Source organism: Gymnoscopelus braueri (genome assembly GCF_963280865.1).
Source record: "Gymnoscopelus braueri genome assembly, chromosome: 18".
NCBI classification, from domain to species: domain Eukaryota; kingdom Metazoa; phylum Chordata; class Actinopteri; order Myctophiformes; family Myctophidae; genus Gymnoscopelus; species Gymnoscopelus braueri.
In genome coordinates this window covers 36,781,468-36,793,739 of record NC_137618.1, presented here as the reverse complement: position 1 = coordinate 36,793,739, position 12,272 = coordinate 36,781,468, and the positions used below count along the sequence as shown (strand labels likewise).

The window sequence follows — 12,272 nt, the reverse complement described above, 5'->3', positions numbered from 1 at the left end:
TGTGTGCCATCATGTGGGAGGCCTGGATGAAGAGCTTGCCACAGATCCCACACCGGTACTTCCTCTCCTTGTGAGAGGGCAGGTGAAGGGCCAGGTGGGCGGAGGATATGAATGTTTTGGTGCAGAGTGGGCAGCTGTGAGGGTCTGGGCGGAAGCCCCTTCTATGAAGCCGCCGGCCACTGGAGGGAGCAAGACGTGCACAGGACGGGCATTTAGAAGGCCCCTTTGCTTTGTGCAAACGCCTCTGTCTGTGTCTAGGGGTTGCTGCTGATGACTGGGATTTGGAGATTGTAGTTTCTGCCTCTGGTGGGTTGAAATGACATCCGCAGTCTGAGCACTTGCACTGCTCAGTTTCACCCGCTTTAACACTGATTTTTTCCAACATGATGCTTTCTACAACCATGGTGGTGAGAGAGGAGAAATGCACTTTCCTTCACACACCATACCATAGGGACATCGGTATCTGCAAATTATAGCAAACACATACAACAACAATGATGAATGAATGATGAATGTTTCACAGATGTGCATAAAAGTGTACACTGTCACAGCGCCAATAGTAGCCTAATAGGCACACACTCCTGGAATGTTGTTTCTCAAACCCACTAAAATGACCAAATCAAAGCTATACAATAAAGCGTATAGCTTTACAGTTTACACAGGACAGGACCCCAATGGAAAAAAGCCATAGTGCTTTCTTATGGATTCAATCCTTTTAGCATCCTTTTGTATTGAACTTGAAGTGTACTATCTGTGCTTTTTTTGCAAACTGTTAATAAAGTATTCAATCAATCAAAAAGCGTAGCCTACACCGATCACAACATGTCATTGTAATGTTCATGATTACAAAGAAAAACGCATCGCACAATCAACAAACAGTAGCTTATTATCTTATAGGCCTCGGTCGCCTTCAGCGGAGAAAACGGGGAGATTCTTTGTCGAAGCGACTGTATAATTAAACATAAATAAATGCGAGAGCGTATACATACCGGATTGTATTCGCTGCTCAAGGGAACAACAAGCTCATAATAGAATCATAATGGCTACATAGCCTACTAAATGATTGGAAAAATCACTGGTACAACAGTAAGATTTATGGCTACTGTAACCTATTCCATCCAGCGTTGCCAGATGTTGTGAGAGAAACAAGCAACCAGATCTATGAAAACAAGCCCAAAAGAAGCGAGACCTTCACCTTTTAAACATAATACATTGAACATAATGATCTACAAGCTCACAACGCGTCGCGATGCAACGCGTTGTGAGCTTGCAGATCTGCTTTTCTTTTTTTTTTATCTTGGAAGAAATTTTTGAAAAAATGCCGAATATATTTGAGAAATTTTTACAACACAAATCTTGTATGGGGTCCACTCCCTGGCATAAAATAGTTTCAGATTGGGAGTCCGCAGACAAATACATATTAATTTGGGGGGTCATTGACTTGAAAATGTTTGAGAAACACTGGTTTAAATTAAACCTTTAGGAAAGAAGCCCCAAATAAGCAACTACACTTTAGAAACAAGCCCCAAAAAAACGCAACCCGCAACAACTACCAATATTTTATTATATCAATTGTGTACAAGCAACTTTACAGAAAAATAAGCCCAAATTGGCTTATAATAAGCGGACATGGCAACACTGATCATACTCCAGTCTTTTTAGAAGGATACAGCATCATCTAGTGATGGGCGGAATAACAGTGCAAGTCGTGCATGTAGGCCCAGTGGTGGAAAAGGTAGGCCTACTCACATTTTTTACTTGATTAAAAGCATCAATTCTGCATTGCATAAACACTCCGTTACAAGTAAGAAGTCCGGAATTCAAATGTACCTACATTTTGTAAAAGTACAAAATTATTGGCATCACAATGTACTTAAAGCACAAAAGTGAAAGTAGGCTACTAATTTTGCAGAATGTCCCATGTATAAAATGAATAAAAAAATATTTTGAAAATATTAGATCAATGTCACAATGCGTTGCATCATTGTGAGCTTGTAGATTGGCTATTTTCAAATGGCCGAAATCTATATAGGGCTAAAGTGGGTAATGCATCTGTTGTAATAATAATCAAAATTACAATAACTAGTAACTTAAGTTTTCAAATAATTGTAGTGGAGTAAAAGTACAATATTTGCCTCTGAGATGTAGTGGAGTAGAAGTAAAAGTACTGAAAATTGGAAATACTCCAGTAAAGTAAAAAAAAAAAAACTCAAAATTGTAGGCCTCAGTAGGCTACTTGAGTAAATGTACTTAGTTACTTTATACCACTGCGGCGTACATGCCATGTAGACTACAGTAATATTGAATGCATAGGTAACAGTAAGTACCACAGGAAGCATAGGAAAGGAGCAGATATGGCTATTTGTATTCATATAATCACAATGAATCAGCTTTATGACTTATACGTTTCGTTTCGTTTCATTGCCTTGCGTACCAAGAAATGTGTTAAGTTTCGTTTCTTGATGTTTGAGTTTCGCATTGAGAAAATGATGAAAGGAAACTGAGTTGGCATTGATTTGTGCAGACAAAAAAAACAGTAGACCTATAAAACTACAGATTACACAACGGCAGTAGTCATTGACAGAGAGCGATCTGATCTGACTGCAACCTGACTGTTCTCTCTCATAAGACCATGACGGAGGTAATGTAGACCAATTATATGATTGGATAATTGTAATTTATGATTATCTTTGTCAACGTAAAGGGCAGGCAATTTGATAGGAATAGAATAAAATACAAAAGTGACCTAATAAGAAAAGTAACTTTCATCTCTGCGGGGTGTGGTTATGGATGGAGGGTTTTTGATTGATTGATTGAATAGGCCTACTTTATTAACAGTTTGCAAAAAAAGCACAGAGGTAGTTTCATAAAGGATGCGAAAAGGATAAACCCAAGAAACGAAGTGCCTTTATGGCTTGTTTCCATTGGGGCGTGTAGACTAGCCTACATTTAATTTGTATTAAATATCTATAGTAGTCCAATTATTGCTATATTGTTCCATAACGGTGTTATCCGCAGTTTCTCCAGCTCTAAACAGAAAGTTAAAATTCAGGTCGGGATAAAATGTTCACCCTATCAGGAGAAAGAACTCATACAAGATAGGCTGCAAGATAAACAAGTGAAATTGGAAGAGATGGATGGGGGATAGCCCTGGTCCAGAGCGTTAGTGTGTTCGCTCTAACGTCATTCCAGACGCTCGGCTCTGCTTATAGACAAATAATTCCACTGCCCTGCGAGGTCTCTTACTGTAGTAAAAATAAACAAAACTACTTCGCTACTCACCGGAAAAAGGTTGTTTTGTGTTGTTGAAAGTCTATTCTCCACGGTGGAAAGCCTCTCAGGACCCCACCTTCTCTGTATAATACACTTTAGTTTTTGGGCAGAAATTAAAATATGTCCGGCAGATGGAAATGATTAATTTACTCCACTGCGCCCTCTACAGATTTTGTCAATGGTAATTTATATTGACCAGATCTGTAGAGGACTCAGTGGAGTAAATAACAATAATTTCCGTCTCGCGGACATTTATTTTCTGTCCAAAAAAGTGTATTATACAGAGAAGGTGGGGTCCTGAGAGGCTTCCCACCCTGGAGAATATACTTTCAACAACACAAAACAGCCTTTGTTTTGGTAAGTAGCAAAACTTTTACTACAGTTGTAGCTCCAATCGGAACCTCTCCCTCCGCTGTATAGCTCCGAGATGAGGTTCCTCGTCTGTTGGTGCCGTTTGAGCGAAACATTTCCGTACATTTTCCACTTTACATGTTTCTTACCTCTTTCTGCACATCGTATCCAAAAATCAAAGGTTTTCTGAAATGCTCTCAGATGTTTGAAATTTTAACATACAATAAAATCTATCCAACGAGTTATAAAAAGCGTTTAAATCGCTTCTCTCCTCAGCCGGTTCCATAATATTATGCATTAGAAGATGCAATTCAACATTTGACCAGTAGGGGAATCAGTAGTGTTATCTCTACGGGCGCAACTTCCGGGTATGTCTTAAAAACATTTAGGAGAGAAGCTATTTAAACGCTTTTTTCAACTCGTTGGATAGATTTTATTGTACGTTAAAATGTCAAACATCTGAGAGCATTTCAGAAAACCTTTACTTTTTGGATACGATGTGCAGAAAGGGGTAAGAAACATGTAAAGTGGAAAATGTGCGGAAAAGTTTCGCTCAAACGGCACCGGGCCACGTAGGACCTCATCTCGGAGCTACATAGCGGAGGGAGAGGTTCTAAATGGGGCTACTACAGTTGGAGACCTCGCAGGGAAGTGGAATTCTTTGTCAGCCGAGCGCCTGGCAGAGCGAGAACTCACTAACGCTCTGGACCAGGGCTAGATGGGGGACAATAGCAGACACAATTGGAATTAAAACACTATAAAGCAGGGGCCTTCAACAGGGGGTCCGGGACCCCTAGGGGGATCCTCAGAGTAACCACAGGGCAGGGGAGCCGCCAAATCTTTGTGTGAGAGGGACTTCTTTTTTCCCCTTCTTTTTTCTTTTACAGTAACCACTTGAACCCCAGCATCCATTTTCTCAGGGGAACATTAGCCGATCTACATAATAGCCAATCTATAAGCACACTGCGAGGCATTGTGAGCTTGTAGATCTGCTATTTTCGGCAAAGAGGTTTGGTGTAGAGGGGGGGGAAGAGCAGACCAAGTACAGAGCCAACGGTCAACTTTACAAAGCATATTGTAGGTTTAAATGGTTAAATGTCTGTAAACACATTTAACATGAATACAATATGTAGTGGGGGGTCCCTGCTTCATCTCTCTCTCAGCTAGGGGGTCCTTGGTCTGAAAAACTTTGAAGACCCCTGATGTAAAGAGCAGATAAATGTCCCTCTCCTGATTGGATGAAATTGGTATCCCTACCTGAAAAATGTATTTTCTGTTAGAGCTGGAGAAACGGTTACTGAACAAACACTGTATAACTATCAGAATATGAGTTTTCCTTTTTTTTTACCCCAAAAAAAAGTAGGCTATTAAAGGACGACTTCACCCCTTTTCAACCTAACTTCATATAATAGGTCCTCACTAATGCTCATGATATAATGGTACAATTTTTTTCTAATCAGTCTGTGTCTCAGAGGAGGGCTGTGGAGAGTTCAGAAACCCGTCTACCAGTGACATCATCGATGGGGAATCCAAGCTAATAGAAACTGCAGGCTTTGTATTCCTGGAAAGTTGCAATGCAATAATAGATTCCACTGTTCTCGCGTTAATAAAGATCGGAATTAAAAAAAAAAAACTTTTTGGAAAAACAAATCCTGCCTAACGATGATGTCACTGGTAGACGGGTTTCTGGACTGTCCACAGCCCTCCTATGAGACAGACCAAGTAGAATTTTTTTTAATCATTTTATCATGAGCATTAGTGAGGACCTATTATATGAAGATAGGTTGAAAAGGGGTGAAGTCGTCCTTTAAGTCAAAGATATCGCTTCACCTGTATGACTTGTGTTTAACACAATAAAGTTTTTTTTCCCCGTAATCCCAACGCGGTTGGGTGTGGTGGGTGTGACAGAACAGAATTAAGGAGTGTCCTGTGATTATTTATCATCATCTCCATAAATCACGATAGTAGACTATGTCTGCTGACTGAAGAAAGTTAAGAAAATTAAGAAAGTTAAACGCCTTGGCTAGGCTATCTGCATAGCATGTGAGAAGCTATTTTATTTCAGTATGTGGTCCCTGTGGTCCTGCCAGTTAAGTGGTCTGTCATGTGGGCCTTTTTTGGTCTGGTCAGTTGCTTAGTGGTATGATGCATGGAGTAAACAAATAAACATCACTAATCATAATATTTTGGGACACAGTACTCTGGGTCCGGCCCCGCTGCACATGACCATTGTGAAATGTGTCATTTTTGTTAGGTGGCTTTAGAAATGTAATGGCTCTTAAAAACAAGAGGGCAATAGGGATTGCGCAATTCATCTGCAATTTGTCCTACCTAGTACCAACCCAGGCAATCATTTTTAAATATAAACTCCCCCTTTTCACATCTCTGTCAGATGAAACATTTCATGTGCACACTTTGTCTTTTATTATCCTGAACCAATTATCTGGTCACAACCATAAACTGGTCCAGCTGGCTCTCATTGACTTAGATGCATTCCATCGAACTTCCGCCTCCAGTTTGCCTCTCATGTGCGTCAATGGCACATGCCTGATGTAGAACAGAACATGTCTCTACCTTCATTATTAAGTACCTGTCTGCTCAGCGCCCACCCATGTGATTGTTACCCTAATGACCCAGGTCTATCCTATGTTAATTGTCATTTGAGTTCACCTGCGTCTAGTTAGTTCCCATAGGTCTATATCACACATGGGCAACATACGGCCCGCGGGCCGGACCTGGCCCTTTGACCATCTCAATCCGGCCCGCCAAGTCCTCAAAGAAAAACCAAATTACCCCCCCCCCAAAAAAATCTACATTCTAAAAGGCTGCCGTATGTTTATAATTAGATTTTTTTTTAAAAACTCAACTCCAATTAATAGTAATTAATGTTTACCATTTGAGTACTATACCTGCATTCCTCCATCCGTATGTACTGGAATGTTTTATGTTTATAATGTAACAGTGAAACAGTCTACCATGAGTCCATATTTATAACATAATGCAATGTGTTTTATCAGTGCCCTATGGAGTGGTGCATATCAGATGAGATGCTGCATACATTTATAGGCTAATTTAAAAGTTGATAAGGCATTGACGTGGATTGTTTTATGTAAGTAATCTTTTTATTGTAAGGCCAGAGTACATGCCAGAGTGATACAGTACAGCTGTAAAAAAACAACATTTTGTAACAGAAAATTCTTGTTGTGAAAGCAAGTACCTTATTGTAAAGTAGTCTGGCATGTGTACCACATTCATGCAGTTTTAACAAATAAATAATTCATAAGTCAGTATGGCCCTCTGGAAATAAATCTTGCCCACCCCTGGTCTAATATACCTCTCTGTTTCAATGTGTTTGTCTATTAAAGTAAAACTATGTTATGGTGTGAGCACCAGTAACCTGTATGCAATCATTGTCAGTTTTGTGTTTAGGCGAGAGCCTTCAGTAAAACCTGTGTTAGATGAGTTAGTGTTTGGCTGCCTATAAGTCTGATATTAGACCTGCCTATGTTTGCCTGTTGTTGGAACCTCAATTTACTTTAATAAACCTTTATGAATTTGAACCTTACCTGCCTCGTACTGCTTTTGGGTCCAACTCTACTCTCTGCCTTCAGGAGCATCTGCTAACTAGATGACAGATTGTAAATGAATCAGTTTTGGCACGCTGGAGCCAACAGGAATCAATTAGTGACTGATACACAGATTTGATAAGCAGTTTCTGTGTTTTAAGGATTACCAAATGGGTAGGCTATTTCTGTGTGACTATGAAACTTTATTAACCTTCATTAAACTTCCTTTACTGTTAAAGTTGATTTAAAAAAAGGATGTTGGTTCTTTATAATCATTATTTTTTTTTTTCTGTTACATGATCCTATCCAGGAAGGATGAACAGAAAGAAAACTCGGTGAGTAGTGTTCCTTTATCTTGCTATTCAGAAGCATCACCTTTAATTTGATTTCAGTGGCATACAATGTATAAAGGAAGGTGTATCTAAGCGTCATCTGACAAACTTTGCATGTCGCTCAGAAATAGAACTAAGCAATAATTTGGGCCGACCCCATCCACTAAACAAACGAAACATTTGTTAAGGGCCAAATGATAATTAGCTTTTTTTTGTTTTTTTTCCTCCAATCAAATAAACAGTACACAAAAACATAACAATGCTTGACTCCTCCCAGATATGATTAACCTTTTTTAATAGTGTGATACATATTCCAATTTTAATATTGTCTGTGATGATGAAAGTTTGATTATTTGAAATAAGTGAAGCTCAATGTAATGTGACGCTTACAATACACTGCATTGTTTTCATTGTAATGTGTAGGCCTAATCATGCTTTTCTGTTTAGAAATGCGTTTGGTGCAACAGCTCCTCCATTCATTGACTACCTGAAAGATATTCTACGCAGATATCCTGATGGTGGACAAATTTTGAAGGTGGGACCAGTGCTCATTCTGCTACAACTATATTACTATTCTGCCATTTAACATAATTACTTATTGCATGTTTTTAATGACTATGTAAAATACATTATTACATGACTAGTGTATTTTTTCTTTTATATCTTGATGTCTGCTCATATTAACCCATTTTGGGCGGGAACCCCTATTTGTAACTATACCTTTCAAGACGGAAACCCCTTTTGAGGGTCTTGTTGTACAGTATATAGCAACATAATTTATTAAAACAATTGTTTTTCAGAAAACTTAGGTCAGGATTTAGAAGGCGTTTTTAGAATCGGCCTCAGGTCTCAATGGGTTAATATAACCTGCACCTCTCATTCACCTGAATTTAATGTAATTTATTATGTTATTAATATTAGTATTAGTCATCTCAATTTAGTACCACCTAGCAAAACATTTAACATCACTAGTGTGTTATATTGATTAAAAAGAAGAAGAAACATGTATATATATAGCCTATATATAGCCTATATATAGCCTATATATATATATATATATATATATATATATATATATATATATATATATATATATATATATATATATATATATATATATGTATCATGTATGTATATGTATGTATCATGTCATTTGTAATGGTCTGAACAGGAGCTGATCCAAAATGCTGATGATGCTGAAGCATCTGAAGTTATTTTCATCCATGATGAGAGGAGCTACGGTACAGAGACCCTTTGGACTGATGACCTGGGGAAATACCAAGGTATGTGTGGCTTTCTGAGAATTCTATTTATTGTCAAACATTTCAAAGCTGATCTTTGTCATTTTTGTCAGTTATCCCAAAAATATCAGCTAGACCAGTTTTGAGAACCAAAGAAATAAACCTTATGTGATAACTTGTTAACTGACTAAATATTTTGAAGGCCCTGCTCTCTATGCCTACAACAACGCTGTATTCGCTGCTGAAGACTGGGAAGGCATTCAGAATACAGGAAGGAGTGTCAAGCGCAACGATCCAAACAAAGTTGGGAGGTTTGGGATCGGCTTCAACTCTGTTTACCACATAACAGGTAAAACAATGCTACTCTGAATACATCTTATCTGTTATCTATTGTAGAAGTACATGGTCCTACAAAACAGATTAGACAAAATTGAAATTCGAACACTATAAAATTTGAAGCTGATAAATGATCAAATTGGTGTCCCACCTGAAAAGTTGTTATTTTCTATTTATTAAACAGCTGAAGAGACGGATAGACCTCTGTTACTGAATTCACTCTGGGTCTTCAACAGGGGTTCGAGAACCCCTAGGTGGTGATAGGATCTACCCCCCTCCCCCATTAATTAATAAATATGAATCCAACATATTATTAGCAAAGATTAAAAACAAAAAACAAACATAAAAATCTTTTAATTTACACAACACTGATGATAGTGCTGCCAAATTAATCTATAAAACCATCCAAGCTTCAGCATCACTTGGAGACAACCCATAGTCACTTAAAAGAAGAACACGTGTAATACTTCCTAATAAGTATATCACTAAAACCACCAGCAAATCTGCAGATAAAGAGTAATACAAACTATTTTTCAGTTAAAATTACGTGTCTTATTCCTACAACACCCGCGCAGAGTGCTGCAGTTGCCCGAAGAGAGCTGAGCTGGACATTTCCTCGTTGTAAAAGGAGACGATTTTGGCCATTGATTGATTGATTGAACTTCTGTTGCACAAGTATATGAAAGTATATAGAGTCATCCCTGAAACTGTGGGCCAAATAATCTATATAAAACCTCAACATTAGGTAACAGTGGTTGTCAACTGACATGACATCAAATTGATATAGCCTAGACCTGTAGGACCATCTTATCACCCATGGCAAATTTGGGTGATAGCCTATAATTGCATAAGGCATAACGTCAACAATTTTCATATTGTTGACGTTATATTGGATCTTTACAAAGGAGCCTGGAAATAATGACCATTAGGCTATTTATATATAATGAAACGGTCAGGTGATTTTTAAATGAAAATCAAATGTTTGAAAAGTCAAAATGACTACAGTATTATGTTTGATTAAAATGCTAACTTGTCAGCCATAACATTGTCTGAAAGTAAATAATATCAATGATTGGATTTGAGTTATGTCAATGCAGAATGGCTTTGGTGATAGAAGAGAGAGTTGGTTCATTCACATTATCCAAATGGTGATTTGAGAAAGTCACTCAAGTTTACAAAAGTCCATGACTCAGTATGGGAGTGAAGAAAATGATCAAAAACATACATTCAGGTTAAAACAATTCAAATTCTATGATTCAAGTTTTATTATTCAATTATTAAAATTCAAATGCAGTTTATAGTGACATATATCTGCACGTAAAAACAAAACAATAATGATAATAATTTATATATATATATACACGCACGCACGCACGCACGCACGCACGCACGCACGCACGCACGCACGCACGCACGCACGCACGCACGCACACACACACACACACACACACACACACACACACACACACACACACACACACACACACACACACACATGAAACAAGTTTTAAATATTCTGATAGTAATCATTGCTATAGGGTGTTTCCAGTTTCTCTTCAGCTCTTTAATAAACAGAAATTGAAATTTTCAGGTCAGGATACTAATTTCAATCGGAATGAAATTTGTTGTTTTTTCCCCATACAAAAAACTTTAAGATTGAAAGCATTAAAGTAAAAATAATGGGGTTCCCATAATGTTGCAGACATAATATTCATATATATGCAAGTTTCTTTAAAAATGCTTAAAAGCGCAAGATTAATACATTAGTCAAAAGGTTTATATAGGTAAATATTGTGATGGATACTTTTATTGCAACATTCAGCTAAAACAATGCAATATCAAAATATATATCTTTGTCAATATCATTTACATTTAGCATACCTTATTTATGTTTCCAGATGTACCATGTATATTCAGTGCAGGACACATTGGCTTGCTAGACCCCCAAGAGAAGCTACTTGGAAAAGAAAGTGGAGGCATTCGATGGTCTTTGTCTGATACAGAGGACCAGGAAACTTTAATGACCTTACGTGACCAATTCCACCCCCTTCAAGACATCATTCCTCTTGTGTGCAAGCAGACATGGGAAAACATTATCACAGGAGACCAGCTCTTTCATGGGACACTCTTCAGATTCCCCTTGCGCAATGAAGCATCAGAGATCTCTGATAATGTGTACGACACCAATAGAGTCACTCAGCTTTTTGACAGCTTCCTTTCAGATGCAGACTTGAGCCCACTCTTTCTGAGAAATGTTACATCTGTGTCCTTGATCCATGTCAAGCCAGACAGCTCGGTTAACATCAAAGTTCAAGTGACCTGCTCGCAAGGCACAGATGTTGTTTTGGAGTCAGATGATTTAGCCATCCAGGGCTCAACAAGCTTCAAATACATAAGCTTTTCTTCAGAAGACCGCAAAGAGACAAAGAAGTGGCTCATCACATCTTGTTGCATGAAAGAAGGCCACATAGCAAAGCTTGATACGTTAGCAAAAAAGTTGTGCTTTCGTCCTCAAGTTGACTTGGCATTTCCATGTGGTCAGGAGAGACACTCCACTGACAGTAGGCTGAGCTGTTTTCTGCCCCTACCTAACAACGAATCCAACAAGACTGGACTCCCAGTTTATGTGAATGCATGCTTTGGCCTCACAGACAACAGAAGACACATCAAGTGGCAGGAGGAAGACCAGAAATATGATGAAGCTGCTCAGTGGAATGAATTGCTGGTAAAAGACGTTCTCCCACATGCATACCTCAGGATCCTCCAAGATGCTGTCAAACTATCCAAAGACGAGTCACTCCCTGCGTCCGTTGTATATGATCTTTGGCCAGACATCAGCCAGATGCAGCACAAAGACAAATGGCATGAAATTGCACTCGATGTCCTCCAACGCCTATTCAGGCAGAATGTTGCCATCCTCTCTCTTGCAGCAGATGAAAGAAAGTTTGTCACTCTTTCAGAAGCTTTGCTCCCCTGCAATCATTCAACAAGCACTGAACTAGTGGCCGCCATCAAGAGGATTCTGGTTTCTTACGGAGAAAATCTTGTCACATTACCAGACTGTGTTGCAAGAGCTATCAAGGATGCCTATCAACACCATATTCCCTTGAGGCATGTGACGCCATCATTCCTAAGGGCAGTTCTCCACAGAAATGGTTTGCATCATATCTCCA

At 38.6% G+C, this 12,272-nt stretch overlaps 1 protein-coding gene across 1 annotated transcript in view; it reads left to right on the top strand.

The window, feature by feature from the left end:
* Positions 1-2,587: 2,587 nt before the first annotated feature.
* The window catches only part of LOC308073840 (sacsin-like), a 21,804-nt gene continuing 12,119 nt past the window's right edge, over positions 2,588-12,272 (top strand). Inside the window, exons 1-6 of the mRNA XM_080413021.1 lie at positions 2,588-2,641; positions 7,501-7,525; positions 7,970-8,057; positions 8,694-8,805; positions 8,966-9,112; positions 10,998-12,272. The exon at positions 10,998-12,272 is cut by the window's right edge and continues 157 nt beyond it. Of these exons, the coding sequence (XP_080269147.1) occupies positions 7,506-7,525; positions 7,970-8,057; positions 8,694-8,805; positions 8,966-9,112; positions 10,998-12,272 (1,642 nt within the window). The 5' untranslated portion in view covers positions 2,588-2,641; positions 7,501-7,505. The remainder of the gene's footprint in view (positions 2,642-7,500; positions 7,526-7,969; positions 8,058-8,693; positions 8,806-8,965; positions 9,113-10,997) is intronic.